Source organism: Myotis yumanensis, unplaced genomic scaffold (assembly GCF_028538775.1).
Source record: "Myotis yumanensis isolate MYYU_CA2020_CCGP unplaced genomic scaffold, mMyoYum1.0.hap1 SCAF_8, whole genome shotgun sequence".
Classification (NCBI taxonomy): domain Eukaryota; kingdom Metazoa; phylum Chordata; class Mammalia; order Chiroptera; family Vespertilionidae; genus Myotis; species Myotis yumanensis.
The window spans coordinates 43,121,835-43,141,511 of NW_027223759.1; the positions used below are offsets into that span (position 1 = coordinate 43,121,835).

The following is a 19,677-nucleotide window of genomic DNA, read 5'->3' on the forward strand; positions in this document are numbered from 1 at the left end:
TCAGAAAGGATATATGCACCCCGATGTTCATAGCAGCACAATTCACCATAGCTAAGATCTGGAAACAGCCTAAGTGCCCATCAGTAGATGAATGGATTAGAAAGCTGTGGTACATCTACACGATGGAATACTATGCTGCTGTAAAAAAGAAGGAATTCTTACCATTTGCAACAGCATGGATGGAACTGGAGAGCATTATGCTAAGTGAAATAAGCCAGTCAATGAAGGAAAAATACCACATGATCTCACTCATTCATGGATAATAAAGACCATTACAAACTTTTGAACAATAATAGATACAGAGGCAGAGCTGCCTCAAACTGATTGTCAAACTGCAGTGGGAAGGCCAGGGAGGGTTGGGGGGGAGGAGGGAGGGGATTAAGAGATCAACCGAAGGACTTGTATGCATCCATATAACCATAACTAATGGACATAAGACACTGGGGGGTAAGGGAGGGCAGGGGTCTGTCAAGGGCGGGGGGGGAAAAAAGGACACTTATGTAATACACTTTGTAATACTTTCAGCGAAAAATTAAAAAAAAAAAAAAAAAATAACCTCACAGGTCTATAGCTATTTATATAAGACTAGAGGCCCGAAGTGCAAAGATTCGTGCAAGAACAGGCCTTCCTTCCCCTGGCTGCCAGCACCGCCTTTGCTCCTGCCAGAACCACCTTTCCGCCTTTGCTCTGGCCTGGAGCCGCCTTTCTGCCTTCCAACGCTGCCCAGAGGCTAGGCCCCAAGCAGCTGGGGTGGTGCGGAATGCCTGTGTCGTCACCATGGCAATGAGGCAAGCGTCCCAGCCCCTCGTGCCTGTGTATGCAAATTAACCTGTCATCTTTAGTGGGTTAATTTGCATATGCACTCCTGATTGGCTGGTGGGTGTCGTGAAGGTATGGTCAATTTGCATCTTTCTCTTTTATTAGTGTAGATCAGGGGTCCTCAAACTACGGCCACATGCAAATACAAATATTGTATTTGTTCCCGTTTTGTTTTTTTACTTCAAAATAAGATATGTGCAGTGTGCATAGGAATTTGTTCATAGTTTTTTTTTTAAACTATAGTCCAGCCCTCCAACTGTCTGAGGGACAGTGAACTGGCCCCCTTTTTAAAAAGTTTGAGGACCCCTGGTGTAGATTCTCTAACTTTTTTTATGAGTCAGAGCTATCTATTTCACTCATTCTCCCCTGAGTGAAGCAGGATTGCATAGTTTATCTAGTTTCATTCACTCAGAGGAACATGGACCAACACAAGGACATCTCAGTCTATCTGAATGTTGATCTTGGACTCTGCTTCAGGAACTCCAGGAAATACTTTCAATTTGCAGACTCTGAGCATCATTAACAATCCAGAAGCAACTGTGTCTGCATTCCTGACACTTTCCCGTCAAAGACATAAAAGGGATTGTGCCTTCTTTCCAAAATCAACACGATGCTTAGTACTCAAGCTCACTTGGCAATAACCACAGTTACGAGCACATACCTGCTTGGAATGAACCCCAGGTTACCCATTGCAGCCATATATGGGTATTTTTTCAGGAGTAGTATCTTGAAATCTGGTATACCATATTTCATTGATTCTAATATGTACTTTTGTGTCATTTTAACACCTCTGAATTGGCATTTATCTTATAATCGTGGCTTGTCATAATTTAATTGACATGGTTTTTCTAAATGGAATATACAGGGTAGGGCAAAAGTAAATTTACAGATGTGAGTATGCAAAACAGTTTATTGTATTATTTATTAATTATTGTATTATTTTTTCATACAAACTGTAAACCAACTTTTGCCCTACCTCCATTTACTGTAAGTCTTATGTTCAGTAGCATCTTAAGTTTGAAGAAATGATAATATATATATATATCTCTTAAAAAGCATTGGCTTGGTTTCTAAGACCTATTTGATACATAAATAGAACAGCAGTAAAGATGACCATTTTTGCTGTGAATTTCATTATTTGCAATAGCTGTTTCAGCAGATATTTATGTTGGAATCAAATAGTCACACTCTGATATTCACGCTCTTGTATTACTGTTTTTCTGCGGGAAGAAATCATATATATAAGAAATTATCTCAAGTAAATGTAATTTGATACAGTTCAGTGGCTTCTTTGTTCCCTCTCCCTTTTTAAAAAATAAAAAACACACACACAAAACTTACTTCTTGAGTGTATTTTCAGCCAACATTTGCTCAGAAATCTTATTGTGTTACTGATAATCATTTTTTTCTATTCTCTAATGTTTGGGGTTTGGATTCATTACTTTCCTATTTGACCAATACTTTTTCACCTGAGTTAAGGTAGAATGGCTTCTCTTTCCTGTACATACTAGGTGTACCAGTTACTAATGCAGATTTTTTTCAATAAATAGAGTTACACATATGTTGATATATACGTGATTTGATATGTATGCTATTTTGTTGTATTGACAGTAAGTTTCAAAACTTCATATGTCAAATTTGCTGAAGTTGTTAGCATCATAGATACTTTTACGCTTAAAAATGTTGAATTTCGTGGCAAAAAGCATTTGCAGGAAGTTTTAATTCATTATTTTGAAGAAAAAGTTATCATATATTTCGGGAAGCTTATGGTGAACATGCTCCATCTCAAGATACTTGTGAACGCTGGTTTAAACGCTTTAAAAGTGATGATTTCAATGTGAAAGACAAAGAACGTCCAGGTCAACCGAAAAAGTTTGAAGACCAACAATTACAAGCATTATTGTATGAAGATGCATGTCAGACTCAAAAACAAATTGCAGAAAGATTAAACATTGCTCAGCAAACAATTTCCAATTGTTTACAAGCAATGGGAAAGATTTTAAATGAAGGAAAATGGGTGCCACATCAGCTGAACAAATAACAAATGGAAAATTGAAAAGTTATCAGTAAAATGTTGCTTCAATGTCACGGAAGAAAGTCTTTTTAAAAAATATATATTTTATTGATTATTTGCAGAGAGGAATGAAGAGGGATAGAGAGTTAGAAACATCGACGAGAGAGAGACATCGATCAGCTGCCTCCTGCACACTTCCCAATGGGTATGTGCCTGCAAACAAGGTACATGCCCTTGACAGGAATCGAACCTGGGACCCTTGAGTCCTCAGGCCAACGCTCTATCCACTGAGCCAAACCGGTTAGGGTGAAAGAAAGTCTTTTTCGCATTGAATTGTGACTGGCGATGAAAGTGGATTTATTTTGAGAATCCCAAATGCACAAAATCATGGGTTGATCCAGGTCAACCATCAACATCGACTGCAAGGCCAAATCGCTTTGGAAAGAAGACAATGCTCTGCTTTTGGTGGGATCAAGAAGGTGTGGTATATTATGTGCTTCTAAAACCAGGAGAAACCATTAATACTGATCACTACCAACAACAAATGATCAATTTGAATCACACTTTGATCGTGAAATGACCAGAATGTGCCAGAAGACATGGCAAAGTAGTTTTGCTTCGTGATAACGCACCATCACACACTTCAAAACCAGTTAAAGACACGTTAAAAGATCTCGCCTGGGAAGCATTAACCCACCCGCTGTATTCACCAGACCTTGCTCCTTCAGATTACCACTTGTTCCGATCGATGGCACATGCACTTTCTGAGCAGCACTTCAAAACGTACGAAGAAGTGGAAAATTGGGTCTCTGAATGGTTTGCCTCAAAACAAGAAAAGTTCTATTGGGACGGTATCCACAAATTACCTGAAAGATGGGGAAATGTGTAGCTAGCGATGGACATTACTTTGAATAAAGTACTTTTGATGTTTCTCTTGAAATTACCATGTTTTCTTTGATTACAAAATCCGCATTATTAACTGGTAGTAAAAACCTATAGGTGTCTTAGCCCTGGAATCCTTTCTTTTTTGGTTCCTTCCTTAGGGATAAAGAACTCAAATGCAGTGTAACCTTTATGAGCTGGAATGATTACTGAGTAATTCCTGTGCTAAAACAGGGTTCCTGACTAACTGTAGTTCCTAAAATACATTCAGTCTCTTTCTTAAAATAATAAGTATCAAATAATTTTGAACAGAAATTGGCACTTTATGATGATTCAGTTGTGACCAGTCACTGAGTATCACCTTCAACATCTGTGGCCCTAACTGTGGTCACAGGGGACAGAAGGTGGATCACCCGGCAAAACCCTTCCCAGGACTCAGACATGCTGTACATGGCTCCTCCCCCTCCTCCTGCATGCCACAGTGCTCAGAAAACGCCAGCATAACACGCAAATGAGGTTGCTCACTGTGAAGGAAACAGTTGCAAAACTCCAATGTAGAAATTATTTTCAAAAGTAAATTGCAGAATATTGATGTGATTTACCACCATGTCTAAGACAAAGAGGAAAGAAGTTTTAACTGCTTGTCAGTTCGACTCAACTAAGGCTTTGCGGAATGTGACCATCTCATGCCTCTTTGGTACTAACCTTGGCTCGCATGTGTATCAGCTCTTTACAGGAAGCAGCCTCCTCACTTGCGTGTTTGCCTCTGGCCACTTTGTCGCTACTCTTTTTCAGGTCCACACGTTCCGAGGGCCACACTGGTGTGAGTACTGTGCCAACTTCATGTGGGGTCTCATTGCTCAGGGAGTGAAATGTGCAGGTAAGAGCTCTTCCCTCTCACTGTATTGAGTAAGGAGTTAGGAGGAGGGCGTTGAAGGAGATTTGCTGTTATGCACAATGGGCTAGATCAGTGATGGCGAACCTTTTGAGTTCGGCATGTCAGCATTTTGAAAAACCCTAACTTAACTCTGGTGCCGTGTCACATATAGAAATTTTTTGATATTTGCAACCATAGTAAAACAAAGACTTATATTTTTGATATTTAGTTTATATATTTAAATGCCATTTAACAAAGAAAAATCAACCAAAAAAATGAGTTCGCGTGTCACCTCTGACACGTGTGTCATAGGTTTGCCATCACTGGGCTAGATCCTGGTTTGCCCTTAACACACAGGCAGTAGTCTGGATTTTCAGGCAGCCACTTAGGAAATTGATATTTTATCTGCCCTTAACTTGTACTTAATGAACAACAGACTAGGGATCTGGTATTAGTCCTTTAAAAAGAGAGAAGTCAGCTTGTTCAAAAAGTCTGATAAAAGGCGATATAAGTAAGGCAGTTATATTTAACTGTTGTCTTTGATGTTGCAGGAACTAAATTTATAAAAATGAATTTTTTAAAAACAGTACACAGGGACCTATGATTGTTGCCTTGGAAACGGAATTTTAAAGATAAGTTAAGCTGGATTGCCCTTACTAAATTTTTGTGAAATCGAGTTGAAGCTTTAGAAATCTGAATTTGTCTTCGAAGAGGGTTACTAAATTCTGAAAAACCACTTAGTCACTAGTATTTTGTGATATTTTAAAATGTTGAATATGCCAAATCTTTTTATAAAGCATAACCACAGTATTTTTAGATGTAAATTTAGAAACTTTTAAGATTTGCACATAAAGAAATGACTATGCTTTATGAAATAAGTGGTTATTCACATCATGTGAAATTCATTTGTATATAACAACTATACAGAGTATTGGTCATTTATTCAAACTGCTCTAAATTCTGGCATAAGCTTAAAGATAACCACTTAAATTTTAAATACATAGTGTTTGGTCATATAAGTTTCTGCTATTTAAATTGTAAAACTGAAAACTGCCTTCTTACATGTCGTTTAGCATGAAGATTAACATTAGAAATGTATACTAAGACTAAAGTAGTTCAAAATTATAGCTATAATAATCTTGTCAAATCTATCACTGTAAAAACCCACATTTCTTTTGTGGCCTGATTTTTAATGGAATCTTTTATGTTATGTGCAGAAACTTCTAGGGTATGATTTTTCTTATTTCTAAATTGCATTTTCATTGAATAACAGGTGCAATATGCATTGCATGTGAATGTCCCAAATCACCCTCCTTTTAGTTATTATCACTAAGGCATGAGAAAGTCCCAGGCATCCATCACTAGCCAAATGCTTACAGGACCCGCCACAAGGAGGGAGAAGAAGGCCCACATGTTGACTTTGACCTGTGCAGAGGTGTCCACTAAGGAGAGGCTCAGCTCAATCCAGTCTAACTCCTCCCTCGTGCAAGAGGGTGACAGCCCCAATGCAGGTCTCTGCCCAGAGAGTAAATAAAAATAATTATCATCCTGCCAGTGGTTACCCACAGTCAGGACGAGGAAATACCATTGGGAAGGCTGTTTCTGAGCCTTGGAACTGGAGAGGAACACAGTGGAACAGAAAGTGTTGATGAAGTGGCGGTGGTAAGAACTTTGGCACTGCTGTGGTTTTTCAGAGGCAAATGGAATAGTCTTTCCACCTGCTCAAGGAACGATGGTCTCCGTAAGCCTGGATTGCCTTTATGACACAGCCTTGACCAGCGGAGACTCTGCAACAGTTTCCTAAACACTATGACTGTCACTAACTTCATAAGCTCTTTTACTAGCGTGTGCATCATTTACGTTTTGAAAGGGTGAAGGCCATTGCATGAGAATTCTGAGTCAGCTGTTAGAAGATACTAGGTACAACACATGAATAATCCTCAGCAAAAGGCTACATTCCCAAATAATGTTTGAAAGAAATGTTTGGAACACTTAGGATAGTAATAATATGAAAAAAAGGAGAAAGAAAATGAGCCACTCCATCCCACAGCCACCTGCATTAATAGCCCTCACCTCTTGTTATGAGTCAAGGGGCAGGAATTGAAAGAAAAGCCTTGAGGAGATTTTTCATTTTATGTTACATCTTGTGCTTAAAAGCATTAGTCTATGTGATTTGGACCTTATTGATGTGTAATATACGAACAAGTCAGCTCGTTTTTTAAAATGGGGATGGTTGGGATTTCAATTAGTTCTGATTTCCATGACAATTAATTACATTTGGATTGATAGTGGGATTCTTAGATATAAAGTGGCTAATCCTGACCTTTGAGCCATCACTTTATTTGAAACAGAATGCACAGAATTAAGAATTTAAAGAGCCAAAGAGAAGTAACTGGTAGGCTGAACAGTGGCTCCCCGAAGATTTCTACTTCCTAATCGTCAGAACCTGTGAATATGTTACCTTTTATGGCTAAAGGGATTCTGATGAAGTTAAGGATTTTGAGATGGTAGAGTGTCAGGATTGTCAGGTGGGCCCAGTGTAACCATTATACGAGGGAAGCAGACGAGGCAGAGAAAGCTGTAAGGACAGAAGCAGAGATCAGAGGGAGATGAGCCATGCTCTGGTTTACTGGAGGAAGGGGGCCGGAGCCAAGGAATGCAGGCCTGGAGAAGCTGGAAAAGGCAAAGGAAAGAAACAGTCTCCCCGAGAGCTTCCAGAAGGAGCCTGGGCCCGCCAGCACCTTGCTTCCAGCCCAGGTGTCGTAACCTCCAGAACTGTCAGAGGAGAAACGCATGCTAACCCACCAAGTGTGTGGTGATTTGTTGCAGCAGCAATAGGAAACGAATGCACTAGCTACCGAGCATTAAAGATACCACTTCCGAAGAAAAACGGCAGCTTACTGGCTGTCGGAAAAGAGATGTATGTATTGCTTTTGATCCCTAAGACAGCCTGCTTCGTTCTGATTTCTTTTTTTAAACTCCACCAAGGTATACTTGTCAGGAATTTTTTAAAAATAGGTTTTTATTGATTTCAGAGAGAGAGAGAGAGAGAGAGAAACATCAATGATGAAAGAGAATCATTGATTGGCTGCCTCCTGCACACCCCACCCTGGAGATGGAGCCTGCAACCCAGGCATGTGTCCTGACTGGGACTCAAACCGTGACCTCCTGGTTCATAGGTTGACACAACCACTGAACCATGCTGGCCAGGCAAGGACTTTTTTAAAGGAGTGTTGGCCAAAAGCAGTGATTTTGTATCTCACCAGCACCCTCTTTTTTTTTCTTTTTTTTTTTAAACAACATCATATAAAATGTTGGGTGGTGGTGCAATCAACAGACTGAAAAAGTTGCTGTAGGAATTAGACTGAATCCAGCTAATAGCAGGCTGGCTGCTACGCACTGCACTGCACAGCCGATGAGGACAAGTGAGAGCACCAGTCATTACAGACATGAACACCAGTCATTACAAACCCCGCAGCACAAGGTTCCATAGTAGGAACCTCTACCAACGTCTCCCTTCCCTTCTTTACATTGAGCAAAGTAATGTTACAGGAGAGTATCAACTGCAGCTTGGCAGTGGTGCTCCTCCTACTAAAATACTTAGGATTGAAGTAGGCGGTCTTTAAAAGTAAATTTCAAAGGATTGTCATTGCTCAGATAGAATAGTTTCCCAAAGCACTTTTCCCTTCTTTATGAAATGTAAGCTTATAGGTTAAAGTGTCTATTATTCTATATAATAAAAGCCTCATATGCAAATCGACCGAATGGTGGAAGGACTGGTCTCTATGATGCACATTGACCACCAGGGGCCAGATGCTTAATGCAGGAACTGCCCACAGGCCCCAAGCCAGCTAAGGCGGGTGCCAGGGGGGCCCCCCGATTGCCCCGCAGAAAGGCCCTGATTGCCGGCCAGGCCTAGGGACCCTACCCGTTCACAAATTTCGTACACCAGGCCTCTAGTTATTATATACTCATTGAGATAGCCAAACATCCCTGCCGCCAAAAAGACTTCCACCAGCATTCCTGACTTGCTTTCATTTTAGCCTTACCAGAATATGCTAAGAAATTAGCCAGATAATTTTGTTCTATCTCAGACATAACTTAGTATTGGTTATTTATTAAAGTGACCATATTCTTCCAGTGTGTTATCATTACTGCTAGCCCCCAAGGGAAATGGCAGCATTTTTTTCCTAATAATTAAATGTATTTATTGCTTCAAATATACAATCATTTAACTTCTAGGCTGAAGAAAGGAAGTGGAAGTAATGTTGTTTATTTTAATTACTATTCTGATTGACTATACCTAAAAAAATTATGTTTGTCCTTGTAAGCCAGCAAGAAATTCGTTGGACTTGCTTAAAACTTTTATGTAGCCCCTTTTAATCAAAGGTAGTATTTTCACAGATATCCCAAAGAACAAGGTATTTGCCTTAATTTTGCTTATATGACTTCTAATGTAAATTAGAAATAGGTTACCCCCACTTCTCCTACATGCAAGGCGGATGGGGGAAGACAACTAAGAAATGTTTAAAAATAGAGCTTTTTACTTGCAGTTATTTAAAATATGAACACGCATGTAAAAGAATGAATAATTATCTTTACTTTCAAAACACATTAACATTACCCCTTAATGCTATCCTTAGAATATAAATAATAGCAGCTATTTATTTCAAAAAGTATATTTCTGTGCTTTCTAGATAAAGGATACATTACATTTTTAGGGAAATCAAGCCCAAGAAAATTGGAGTAGCCTAAAGTTAGCAGCCTAAGTAATACCAATAGTTTATTAATAAAGGACAGAATAAAATGTGATTTGAATTTTGTATTCTTCCTTTCATATGTTTATCCTATGCTTATTAACTTGAATAATTGGGAGGGGAAATGTGGTTTAATTGTAACATAAAAATAACCCACCAAACCAAGAGATGCGGCAAGTGAAATGATCTTTTATGGACTTTTTTTTTTTTTTCATTTATAGTGTAGATCTTCCCTGGGAGAAATAGAACTATATAAGAGTTATATGACTTTAATAAATAAGTATGAAAACCAAATAAAGTCTTAATGGCAAACTGAAAATTGATATACTGCTGGTCCTTGAAGCAGCAATTTTCAGAGCAAGCTCATAGCTAGTATATGGCACTGTGAACTTCAGGGTATAAAGATGCTTTACTTTAATGACTTTACCCTATCCTTTGGTCTTCTGAAGGACTTCTTATCCAATCCTGCCAAAAATGTGGCCTTTGACATTTATTTATAAAATTTAGCACAATATATTGTTCCATGGTTTAATTTTAGTTAAGTGGAAGAAAGAATATCAGTTTAAAAACACTTTCCTCACCCTAGCTGGTTTGGCTCAGTGGATAAAGCATCAGCCTGCGGACTGAAGGGTCCCAGGTTCAATTCCAGTCAAGGGCATATGTGTGGTTGCGGACTCCGTCCCCAGTGGAGGGCGGGGGGGGGGAATGCAGGAGGCAGCCAATCAGTGATTCTCTCTCATCATTGATGTTTCTATCTCTCTCTCCCTTTCCCTTCCTCTCTGAATAAAAATATATTTGTAAAAAACACACACACACACACACACACACACAAAACACTTTCCTTTCCCCTAAGTCTAAGCTTAGTCATCGGTTTATCCAGTTTTCACCCAGGCACAAATTATTGGGCCATTAGCGAAAAATTATGTGGGCACTAGAAAAGCTCACAACCCATAAATGCCAACAAGCACTGACAAAGAGAGATCCCAAGAAAAGCTTGCTCTTCCTGGCCAAAGCCCTGCGAAAAGGGCAGCCCGTCCGGACAGAAATCTTAGGACTCTGCTGAAGTTTAAAATGGGAGATAACTCCAAACACTCAAAGGGAAAACTACCAGACCATTAATGCCACAGGCTGGGAATCAGGAAGCCAGTGTTGAAATCTCAGTTCTACGGCTTGGTGGCTGAGTAACTTTTATTGTCTTTCTTTTTTTTTTTTTTTTTTAAATATATTTTATTGATTTTTTACAGAGAGGAAGGGAGAGGGACAGAGAGTTAGAAACATCGATGGGAGAGAAACATCGATCAGCTGCCTCCTGCACATCTCCTACTGGGGATGTGCCCGCAACCCAGGTACATGCCCTTGACCGGAATCGAACCTGGGACCTTTCAGTCCGCAGGCCGACGCTCTATCCACTGAGCCAAACCGGTTTCGGCTTTTATTGTCTTTCTTAAATGACATTGGGTTAGGTTGTTACATACAGCCCTTTACTGCTGGATCTGTGGCTTCTGTGTACACACTTAAACAGTATGCAGCACATCGACATAATTATTAGATTAGGAAGCTTTGCTGACTTTTATACCTTGAAAATACTATGTAAGAGTTTTTCCATTTCTGGACAAGACGAATAAATATGTTTCATTCTGTTCCTCACAATAATAATAACAAAATTCCCTGAACAAGATATATACGTCAACTATCAGAAGACTCTGAGGGTTGAGAAAAGAAAGAAGACTGACTAGGGACCTCAGGCCTCAAGGAACCCAGCAGTGAGTTGCCTCCTGGTGTTTGGGGTTTCGTTTTGGTTTTTAACCTCCTATGTATTCCAGCCTGGGCACCAGAGAAACTCCTAACCCATAATTGCCAACAGACACCAACAAGAAGTAATCCTAAGGAAAGCCTGCTCATCCTAGCCCAGTGATGGCGAACCTATGACACGCGTGTCAGAGATGACACGCAAACTCATTTTTTTGGTTGATTTTTCTTTGTTAAATGGCATTTAAATATATAAATATCAAAAATATAAGTCTTTGTTTTACTATGGTTGCAAATATCAAAAAATTTCTATATGTAACACGGCACCAGAGTTAAGTTAGGGTTTTTCAAAATGCTGATACGCCGAGCTCAACAGGTTCGCCATCACTGTCCTAGCCAAAGCCCTGGGAAAAGCATAGTTCAGTGGGACAGAAATCGTTTAGCCACACCTACCGTTCTCCACGTGAACACCATGAAAAAGCCACATTGCTGCCCCTCCCCACTGGATGTGCAGCAGCAGTCTGCGTAGAACCCTGTTTTCTACTCCACCCTGCAATCGCAAGGGTGCGTTTCTTTCCTGTGTGTCTGAGTGGAGCCCTGCCTTCCATCACTATATTGCAGGAAGAAAGTGGTACCCCTCCTTGATCGAGCTTGTGGGTGGACCCTGGCTTTCATCCCCACCCACTTGTACAGTAGAAGCAGTGCCCTCTTAGCCCAAGTCTGTGGGCAGAGCCCTGCCTTCATGCCTCACCTGCTTTAATGAGATGACTGAGAACGTAATCAAAATTCTGTCCACCATGCCCACCCTGCAGTTCCACGCAGCATAGCACTCCTCAGCCAGGTTTGTGGGTAAACACCAACTCCCATGCCCACCCTGCAGTAAGTACCCCCCAGAATGTGGGGTAGAGTCCTGCCATTTGGGTGGCATATAAGTGAGTAGGCAAAATGGCACTGCAAAAGCATTGCAAAGGCTTTGTAACCTAGGTTGACGTTGGAACCATGGCCTCCAAAAGTAAGCCAGGATGTAGGCCAGAATGTACATTCTAAATCTAAACAGTTTACCTGCCTGCTAATCCTGAAGATTTCAATAGGAACCAGAGTCTTGTAACACTCAAAAAATCCAGAATATAGTTCAAAATTATACTTTATACCACGAACCAGGAAAATCTCAACCCAGATTTTAAAAAAAAGACAGTTAACAGACAACGATTTTGAGACGGCATAGATGTTGGAATTGTCAGACAAGAAAAGCAGCTATGACAAGAATGCTCCAACAAGCAATTAAAAACACCCTTGAAATAAACGAAAAAATAGAAAATACCATAAAGTAAATAAAGTTATAAAAAATAACTAAATGGAAATTTTAGAACTGAAAAATCATTAAACTCACGGATGGGCTCAGTAGCAGAGTGGGGATGACAGAGGAAAGAATCAATGAACTTGTAAATCAATAGAAATTATCCAATTCAAACGAGAGAAAATAGATTTTACAAAGTCAACTGCGACCTATGGGACAATAACAGAAGATTTAACTTGTGTGTTGGAGTCCCAGAAGAGGACAAAGAGAGGCAGAAAAAATATTTGAAAATTAGTGGCTGGAAACTCCCCAAATGTGATAAGAGCAGCTAGAGAAAAATGATGTACTTACTTGGAGATACTTTTATGTAAATGAAAAGAACAGTGTAGATGAGGAAGAACTAAAACCCCAAACATCCAAGTCCTTTTCAGGACCTGGTATTCATATCTACAAACAGAAAGGGCCTAGAGTTCAACTTACCTTCTGACCATAAGCTGGTTATGACAATGCTATGTAACAACCTGAGACACCCCATTTGAGGAGCTTCTCCAAATGTTTCAGAAATAGTTACAGTAAATACTTATAATTTACTTACATGTAAGCACTTTATATGTATTAACCTAATAGATAAAAATTGATCTAATAATGGATAAATACTATTATTCCCATTTTATATACCTGCTACAAAGAAAAGTTAGGTAACTCACTCAAAATTGCACAGCTGATAGATTCTAGATCTAACTCTAAGTTTCAGAAGTTATACAAAATATTTAAATGTTCAGGGGAAACAAGATCTTTTAAACAGACATTTTGCCATTGATTTGCCTTATATTGAATCAGAACTCTTATCCATAGATATAAAGAGGAATTGGGAGTTGCAATCACGTATTCATTTGGACATTATTTAACTATACAGAATGGTGTTGCATCATTTCTTCAGATAGTACAGATCAAGCTCTTTGCTCTAGAAGCCTTTACGTATTCAAAGAAGAAGCTGTTCTTTAGCAATGTTCATGTCTGGGCACTGTTACCACTGGCCGTGCTGTTTCCAGTGCTGCCCATTTACACACATGTGCACACTCAGCTTCCCCCTGCAACTTGCCTGTCTTTGCACATGGAAGTGCTCAGTACATATGAATTCCTCCCTTAGTCACCACAGACCTCAGGTTCTTATTTGTCGGCAGTATCTATATATTTAATGAAAGAAAATTCCATTATAAGTTTTGGCTAATTTTCCTTGTCTGTTCATGGTTACTACTATATATAACTAGATTGCAGCATTCCTAAAAGTCATATTAATCATCTGATCACGAGCATTTGTCAAACATTTTATAATATGCAAAGCACCTGAATGCATTGGTTTATTAATTCTCATAACAATTCCGTGAGGTCAATGTTATGCTCCCCTCTCTGCCAGAACAGCAAGCAAAACTAAAGCATGTTCAAGGACCATAGACAGTTGTCACGACATTGTATGAATATCAGTGTTTTTATTAAGACCTGGTTATAAACAATATATACTCCACATTGTTCAGATTTACATAATGTCAGCATCAGGTTTTCATTAACTTAAAAACAAATGCGTTATGTTTTGAAAACATAAAAATGACTTTTATTTCAAACTAGAGGCCACTCTCGCAATCTGGGACCCCTCGGGGGATGCCAATTTCTGCCCTGTCCACACAGGCCAGGCCGAGGGACCCCACCAGTGCATGAATCCGTGCACCAGGCCTCTAGTATCCATATAAGATCTTTGGTTAATCTCTCCCCCCTTCCCCACTCCCCACTTCCCTCTGAGATTCATCAGTCTGTTCCGTGTTTCCATGCCTGTGCATTGAGCGTCTGCCCCCTGGTCGTCAGTGTGCTACCAGTCAAATAGTCACTTAGACTTTTATATATATAGATTATTTAGCTATGGTTTATCACTCTTCAGTCTAATAAAATATTCATTTCCTCTATTCTTTACTTCCTGTTTAAAATAAATATTAACTAGAAAATATTTGGGTTCTAGCATCTTAGAAGTTACAACCCAGTAAAACTACAAAGCAAAGAAATAGTTTCAGTAGAGGCAATATAGTGTAGTGTTATAATCACAGACCCTAGAATCACTGTAGGCTTGAATCTCAGCTCCCTACAGAGTAAACACACAACCTTGGGTGAATTACTTAACACCCATGTGCTCAGTTTTGTCAGGTTTATAAAATGAGAAGAATAATAGTATCCATCTCATAGAGTTTTGTGAGTTTAAATGGAATAATAAATATAAAGCACTTGGAATAGTGTTTGGCATTAGTAAGCTAGAGATGATAGTAGTAATAAATAATAACTTGCTATTTTTAGATATTAAAATGCAATTATATTCCACATTTAAGTATATTTTTATGTAACTTTAAATAAATGTGTAAAATTTTAGTTGGCTAATTGGCATAATATTACATTTTATAGATATTTAATTAAACACTTACTCATTTGGTTTGGGTTGGGTTGGTATTCTCCTGAGATCATAATAGCAAATAAATGATAAAGCCTGAGCTAGAAGTTTGGTCTTCTGACTTAAAACCCAAAAAGTTTTGTAAGAGAAGAGATGGGAAAAATAGGGTCTGCTGGGAGCTAGTTTCCCTTTTAAAACGAATTCAAGCTGCAATGTCTTTTGCTAAAATAGACAGTTTAGAATGCTCAAAACTCTAAAACAATAATGAATATTTTCTTCCTTTGTTCTTTTTTTAGATTGTGGTTTGAATGTTCATAAGCAGTGTTCCAAGATGGTCCCAAATGATTGTAAGCCAGACTTGAAACATGTCAAGAAGGTGTATAGCTGTGACCTCACAACACTTGTGAAAGCCCACATCACCAAGCGGCCGATGGTGGTGGACATGTGCATCAGGGAAATTGAATCTAGAGGTGAGGCGCTTCCCGTGCGATGCAGAGCGATTGTAATTCACCAGGAGTGCGAGTCCTGATGCTATTGTTGGTGCCTCGTTGCACAACCCCGTTGTCTTCTGAAAATTTAGGGGAAATGATTTCAGATGGCAAATGATCTGAAAGTCTGAAAGGGGTTAATCTAACAAATAATTAAACACTTGATTTCAAGATACATTTAGGTACATTTAACCAGTTATAGGAAATATGCCTAAAAGTCTATTTATGAATGATGTTTCCCTAAATGTCTAAAAGTTGACATATAGATACCAATTCATTGTTCCATTTTTTTGTTTTTTTTCCCCTTGGGTCTGAGAAGCAAAGCATAACGCTCTATTAAAACTATCCTAGGCCAAAAATCAGAGCTGCACCCTAATTATTCTTTCTCACTTGGGAAAAATTGCTGTGGGCCTGTTAATATAGTTTATCTTAGTCCTCTGTTATGTAAAATAATTTATGGTATAATTGGGGTGATGAATTATTTCCCTTAAGACTTCACATCTTTGATCTAATTAGACACAGTGATGAGCCAGATCACAAATATCCAGGTGGCAGCAGGTCAGAGCTAAAGGATTGTCAGTGAAATGGTTTTATTTCAGGAGAAAAAGGTGAAGAGGTTTCTAAACATGTGTATTTATCATTCTTTCTGACACATCACTTCCTCAGCCTGAAGTATGGCAAGAATGATCGTGAAATGACCAGGATGTGCCAGAAGACATGGCAAAGTAAAATTTGAAGAAAAGGCATGATTTCAAGGAAACTGATGAGCTCCTTTGCTTTATTTGCAGGTCTTAATTCTGAAGGACTGTACCGAGTGTCAGGATTTAGTGACCTCATTGAAGATGTCAAGATGGCTTTTGACAGAGGTATGTTCTTCAGCCTGTTCATTAACTCAGGGCAATAATACACTTTGCCAAAAACGCACAATACCTGACGTTATTCTTTGCATTATTTTTCTGAACCACTAATGCTTGTTATACCAAATAAAAAGACTTAGCTTTTGAGTTTTGAAATTATTTTTCTCAGTTGTATTAAACTGTTACATTTCACGGTGGGAAAGAAGCATAAAACTTAGCTACATTACCTATATTTCAATATCCAAGGCTGGTCTGGTTCTAAGTGCACTAAAATATATGCAGAGCAATTTAATTTACCAAAAAACATGGAGACAATGGAAGTGGGGATCTAAGTGATTGCAGATCTCAGATTTCCCAGTCTGAGTGGCCCTTCTAGCTGCCTGCCTGCATCCTCATCACCAGCTCTGAGGAGACCCAGGTCTTGACCCTTGTGTGGGGACAAGAAACCCCGAGGAGCGAGGAGCAAGGAGCAAGGAGCAAGGAGCAGAGGACCTTCTGGCTTAGGACCCACCCCACTGTGGGAGGAGGAGCCCAGCCAAGGAAGAGCTCAGTCGCCTATTGTCTTTAACATTTACATTTAGATTTGTTCCTGAGGTTCTCCGTTTTGTCTTCAAGTACTGGAATAAGATGGTACCAAAGAAGACCTGTCACCTAGAGTGCAGGAAGTGAAACACAAAGAGCCTCTGTCTTGTGCAAGAACATATTTCTAGTCCCATTGCATCCGCTCCCATCACACAGCTCTTACAGCCCACACAGGCAGAAGACAAAAATAAATTTAAGTATTATTGCCAATCTGACAGGAGGAAATCTAGGCCAGCCCAGCAGTTTGATAAAGTCAAAGATGATGAAGGGAAGTAATAGTATGCCAAATCCACATAAGCATCAAGAACAGTCCCGAATCAGTGCCCCACTGAAGGGTAAAGAGGCTTTTTTTCCTCTAGAAGGTAGCATGTCCATCCCCAGCCACTGCCAGGGTTCTCCAACTCACACTGACAAACCGAATGTTTCCAGGGGGCCCAGAAAGCAAATAAATCGCAGCAGTTTTCTCTCATTCAAAATACAAGACAGTCTTTTTGTGAGTCGTTTTTCTACATTCCCTTTTGTGCTCTGAAAACACTAATAACAGATGTGAAAAAGCTTGAAGAGCTCACCTTGGCTCCATACTGCCACTCCCTCGATCACTTCTGGGAGGCTTACCACCCTGAAATAATGAGATCCCCGGGGAAAAGGCAGGATCCATAGAATGCTAGGATGAACCCATTCATTCCTAAGTAAAAAGGCAGAATTTGGAAAATTTCCCCTCACTTAGGAGATGGTCATGGAATGGAGCACAAATCACTCTGAGGTCAGCACATGCCATTGTAGCCTTGCATGCTTTATCTCCCAGTGGAAGCAGATATTTCTGTGCCCAGAACAGGGAGAGGCCCAGGGGAAGGTCAGAGCAAATACAAACCCTTGAGCCTTCCTCCAGGGAGACCCCCACAGGGGAGCCCCAGCCTGAAGAGCCAAGGGCTGAAAGTAATAGAGCAGTCAGGGCAGACTGTGCTGCTGCATCCACGCCCTCGAGTGTAGTATCTAGAAATCTAATCACAGAATGCATTTATATTATGTTAAAATAGATGTAAGAGAATATGTAGATTCTTTTCAAAAAGGAGGTTTTAAAGGAAGTAGTTTAAGATTAGTATGCATAGTGAGTCCTAGAATATTAATATTTTAGGCTCCTAGCTTTTCAAAATCTACTTTCCAATGACTCATTAATTCAAAAACATGTATATAACAGCTACTGTGTGCCAGGCACCATGTCCTTCACTTTAGATACAGCAGTTAACTATGTACACTTGGTCCTTGCATTTGTGGCCGGCTCACATTAAATAATAATCACAGAATGGCTATTGATTTTTATTTTAATAGATGCCATAAAGAAAAATATTAATAACTGAGGAATTATCTAGTCTGTTAAGGTTAGGGGGATGTTGGAGACCAGAACAGGCTTTCCCAGAGAAGAAATGTTTATGCTAAAGTTGAAAGGATGAATAGGAGCTGTCTGGATACAGATTGAGTAGCAGAGAAACAGGATATGGAAAGGCCTGACAGCATAGGAGTCTGTGCAAAGGCCCTGAGGCTGACCTATCCAGGCACTAAAAGGTGCTGTGACTTAGAGAGGGGTAAGTGAAAGGAGAATGGACTGAGATGCAATGAACACAATATTTTACCATAAAAAAATTGTCTGAATGGTAGAAGATTTTCAGACCAACCTCCAAATTCTGTTCAACACTATCAGGTAACTGAACTATAAAAACTGTGACTTTACTTTCCAAACCAAAAATGGTACTGTAGCCAATCATGAGGTAGGATATTTGAAATCTGGATTCTCACAGAAAAATACAGAAGGGAAACTATTTTTCTGAGTAAAAACTGACAGTCCTTTTTCTACATTCCCGTTGTGCTCACATCCCTTTCTGCAGATCCGTAGGCCCAGCACCTACATGCTTCCCCCAGGTCGCCCGTGAAGCATTCATGGCGGGCCCACATTACATGACTGCTTTGCTTCCAGGAGGCACTCTGTCCCAGTCTGTACTGCCCCTGCACATTACTCCAACCCACGTGTGAGAGGTGGGCACTGGTGATCTCATTGACACTCATGTGAGTGTCAAACAGGCCAAGATATTGGCATTTTAAAAGAGGCTGCTTTAAAAAAAAAAAAAAGCCTTTAGAGTAGTTTTAGGTTCACCAAAAAAAATTGAGCAGAGATTTGCCATGTAATCCCTCCTCTCATGCTCTGGCCCAAGATGTTAATATTACCCTATTAACATCTTGCATTAGTACAATACATTTGTTAGTTTGTGAACCAATATTGATACATTAACTGGAGTCAATAGTTTATATTAGGGTTCACTTTTACATTGCACAGTTCTGTGGGTTTTGACAGATGTGTGAAGTCATGTATCTACCGTCCCAGTGTCACACAGAACTTTCACTCTCATAAAAATCCGTGCTGTACCCTTCATCCTTCCCTCCTGCCCCGAGCCCCTGCACCACTGATCTTCCTGACCATAGTTGTGCCTTTCCCAGAATGTCCTATAGTTGGAACCACAGAAGGCATAGCCTTTTCAGACTGACTTCTTCTACTTTCCTACTGTATTTTAAATTCCTCCGTGTCTTTCTTGGCTTGAGAGCTCATTTCTTTTCATAGCTGGAAAGTATTCCATTGTCTGGGTGTGCCTCAGTTCATTCACCTATCAAAAAGACATCTTGGTTGCTTGCAGTTTTTTGACAGTTATGAGTAAAGCTGCTATAAACCCTTGTGTCAGGGTTTTGGGTGGATGCAAGTTTTCTGCTCCTTTGGGTAAACAGCAAGGAGCACCGTTGCCGGATTCTGTGGTTAGAGTGTGCTTAGCTTAGTAGGAAACTGCCTATCTTCCAAAGTGACTGCTCCCTTTTGCATCCTCCTCAGCAGTGATGAGAGTTCCTGTCACTCCGCATCCTTGCGGGCCTTTGGCGTTATC

At 39.8% G+C, this 19,677-nt stretch overlaps 1 protein-coding gene across 2 annotated transcripts in view; it reads left to right on the forward strand.

Moving 5' to 3' along the window:
* Positions 1-19,677, forward strand: part of CHN1 (chimerin 1) — a 160,150-nt gene that overhangs the window by 130,586 nt on the left and 9,887 nt on the right. For both annotated transcript variants that reach the window (XM_070422717.1, XM_070422718.1), the window contains 3 exons: positions 4,511-4,595; positions 15,123-15,296; positions 16,103-16,180. In XM_070422717.1, the coding sequence (XP_070278818.1) occupies positions 4,511-4,595; positions 15,123-15,296; positions 16,103-16,180 (337 nt within the window). The remainder of the gene's footprint in view (positions 1-4,510; positions 4,596-15,122; positions 15,297-16,102; positions 16,181-19,677) is intronic.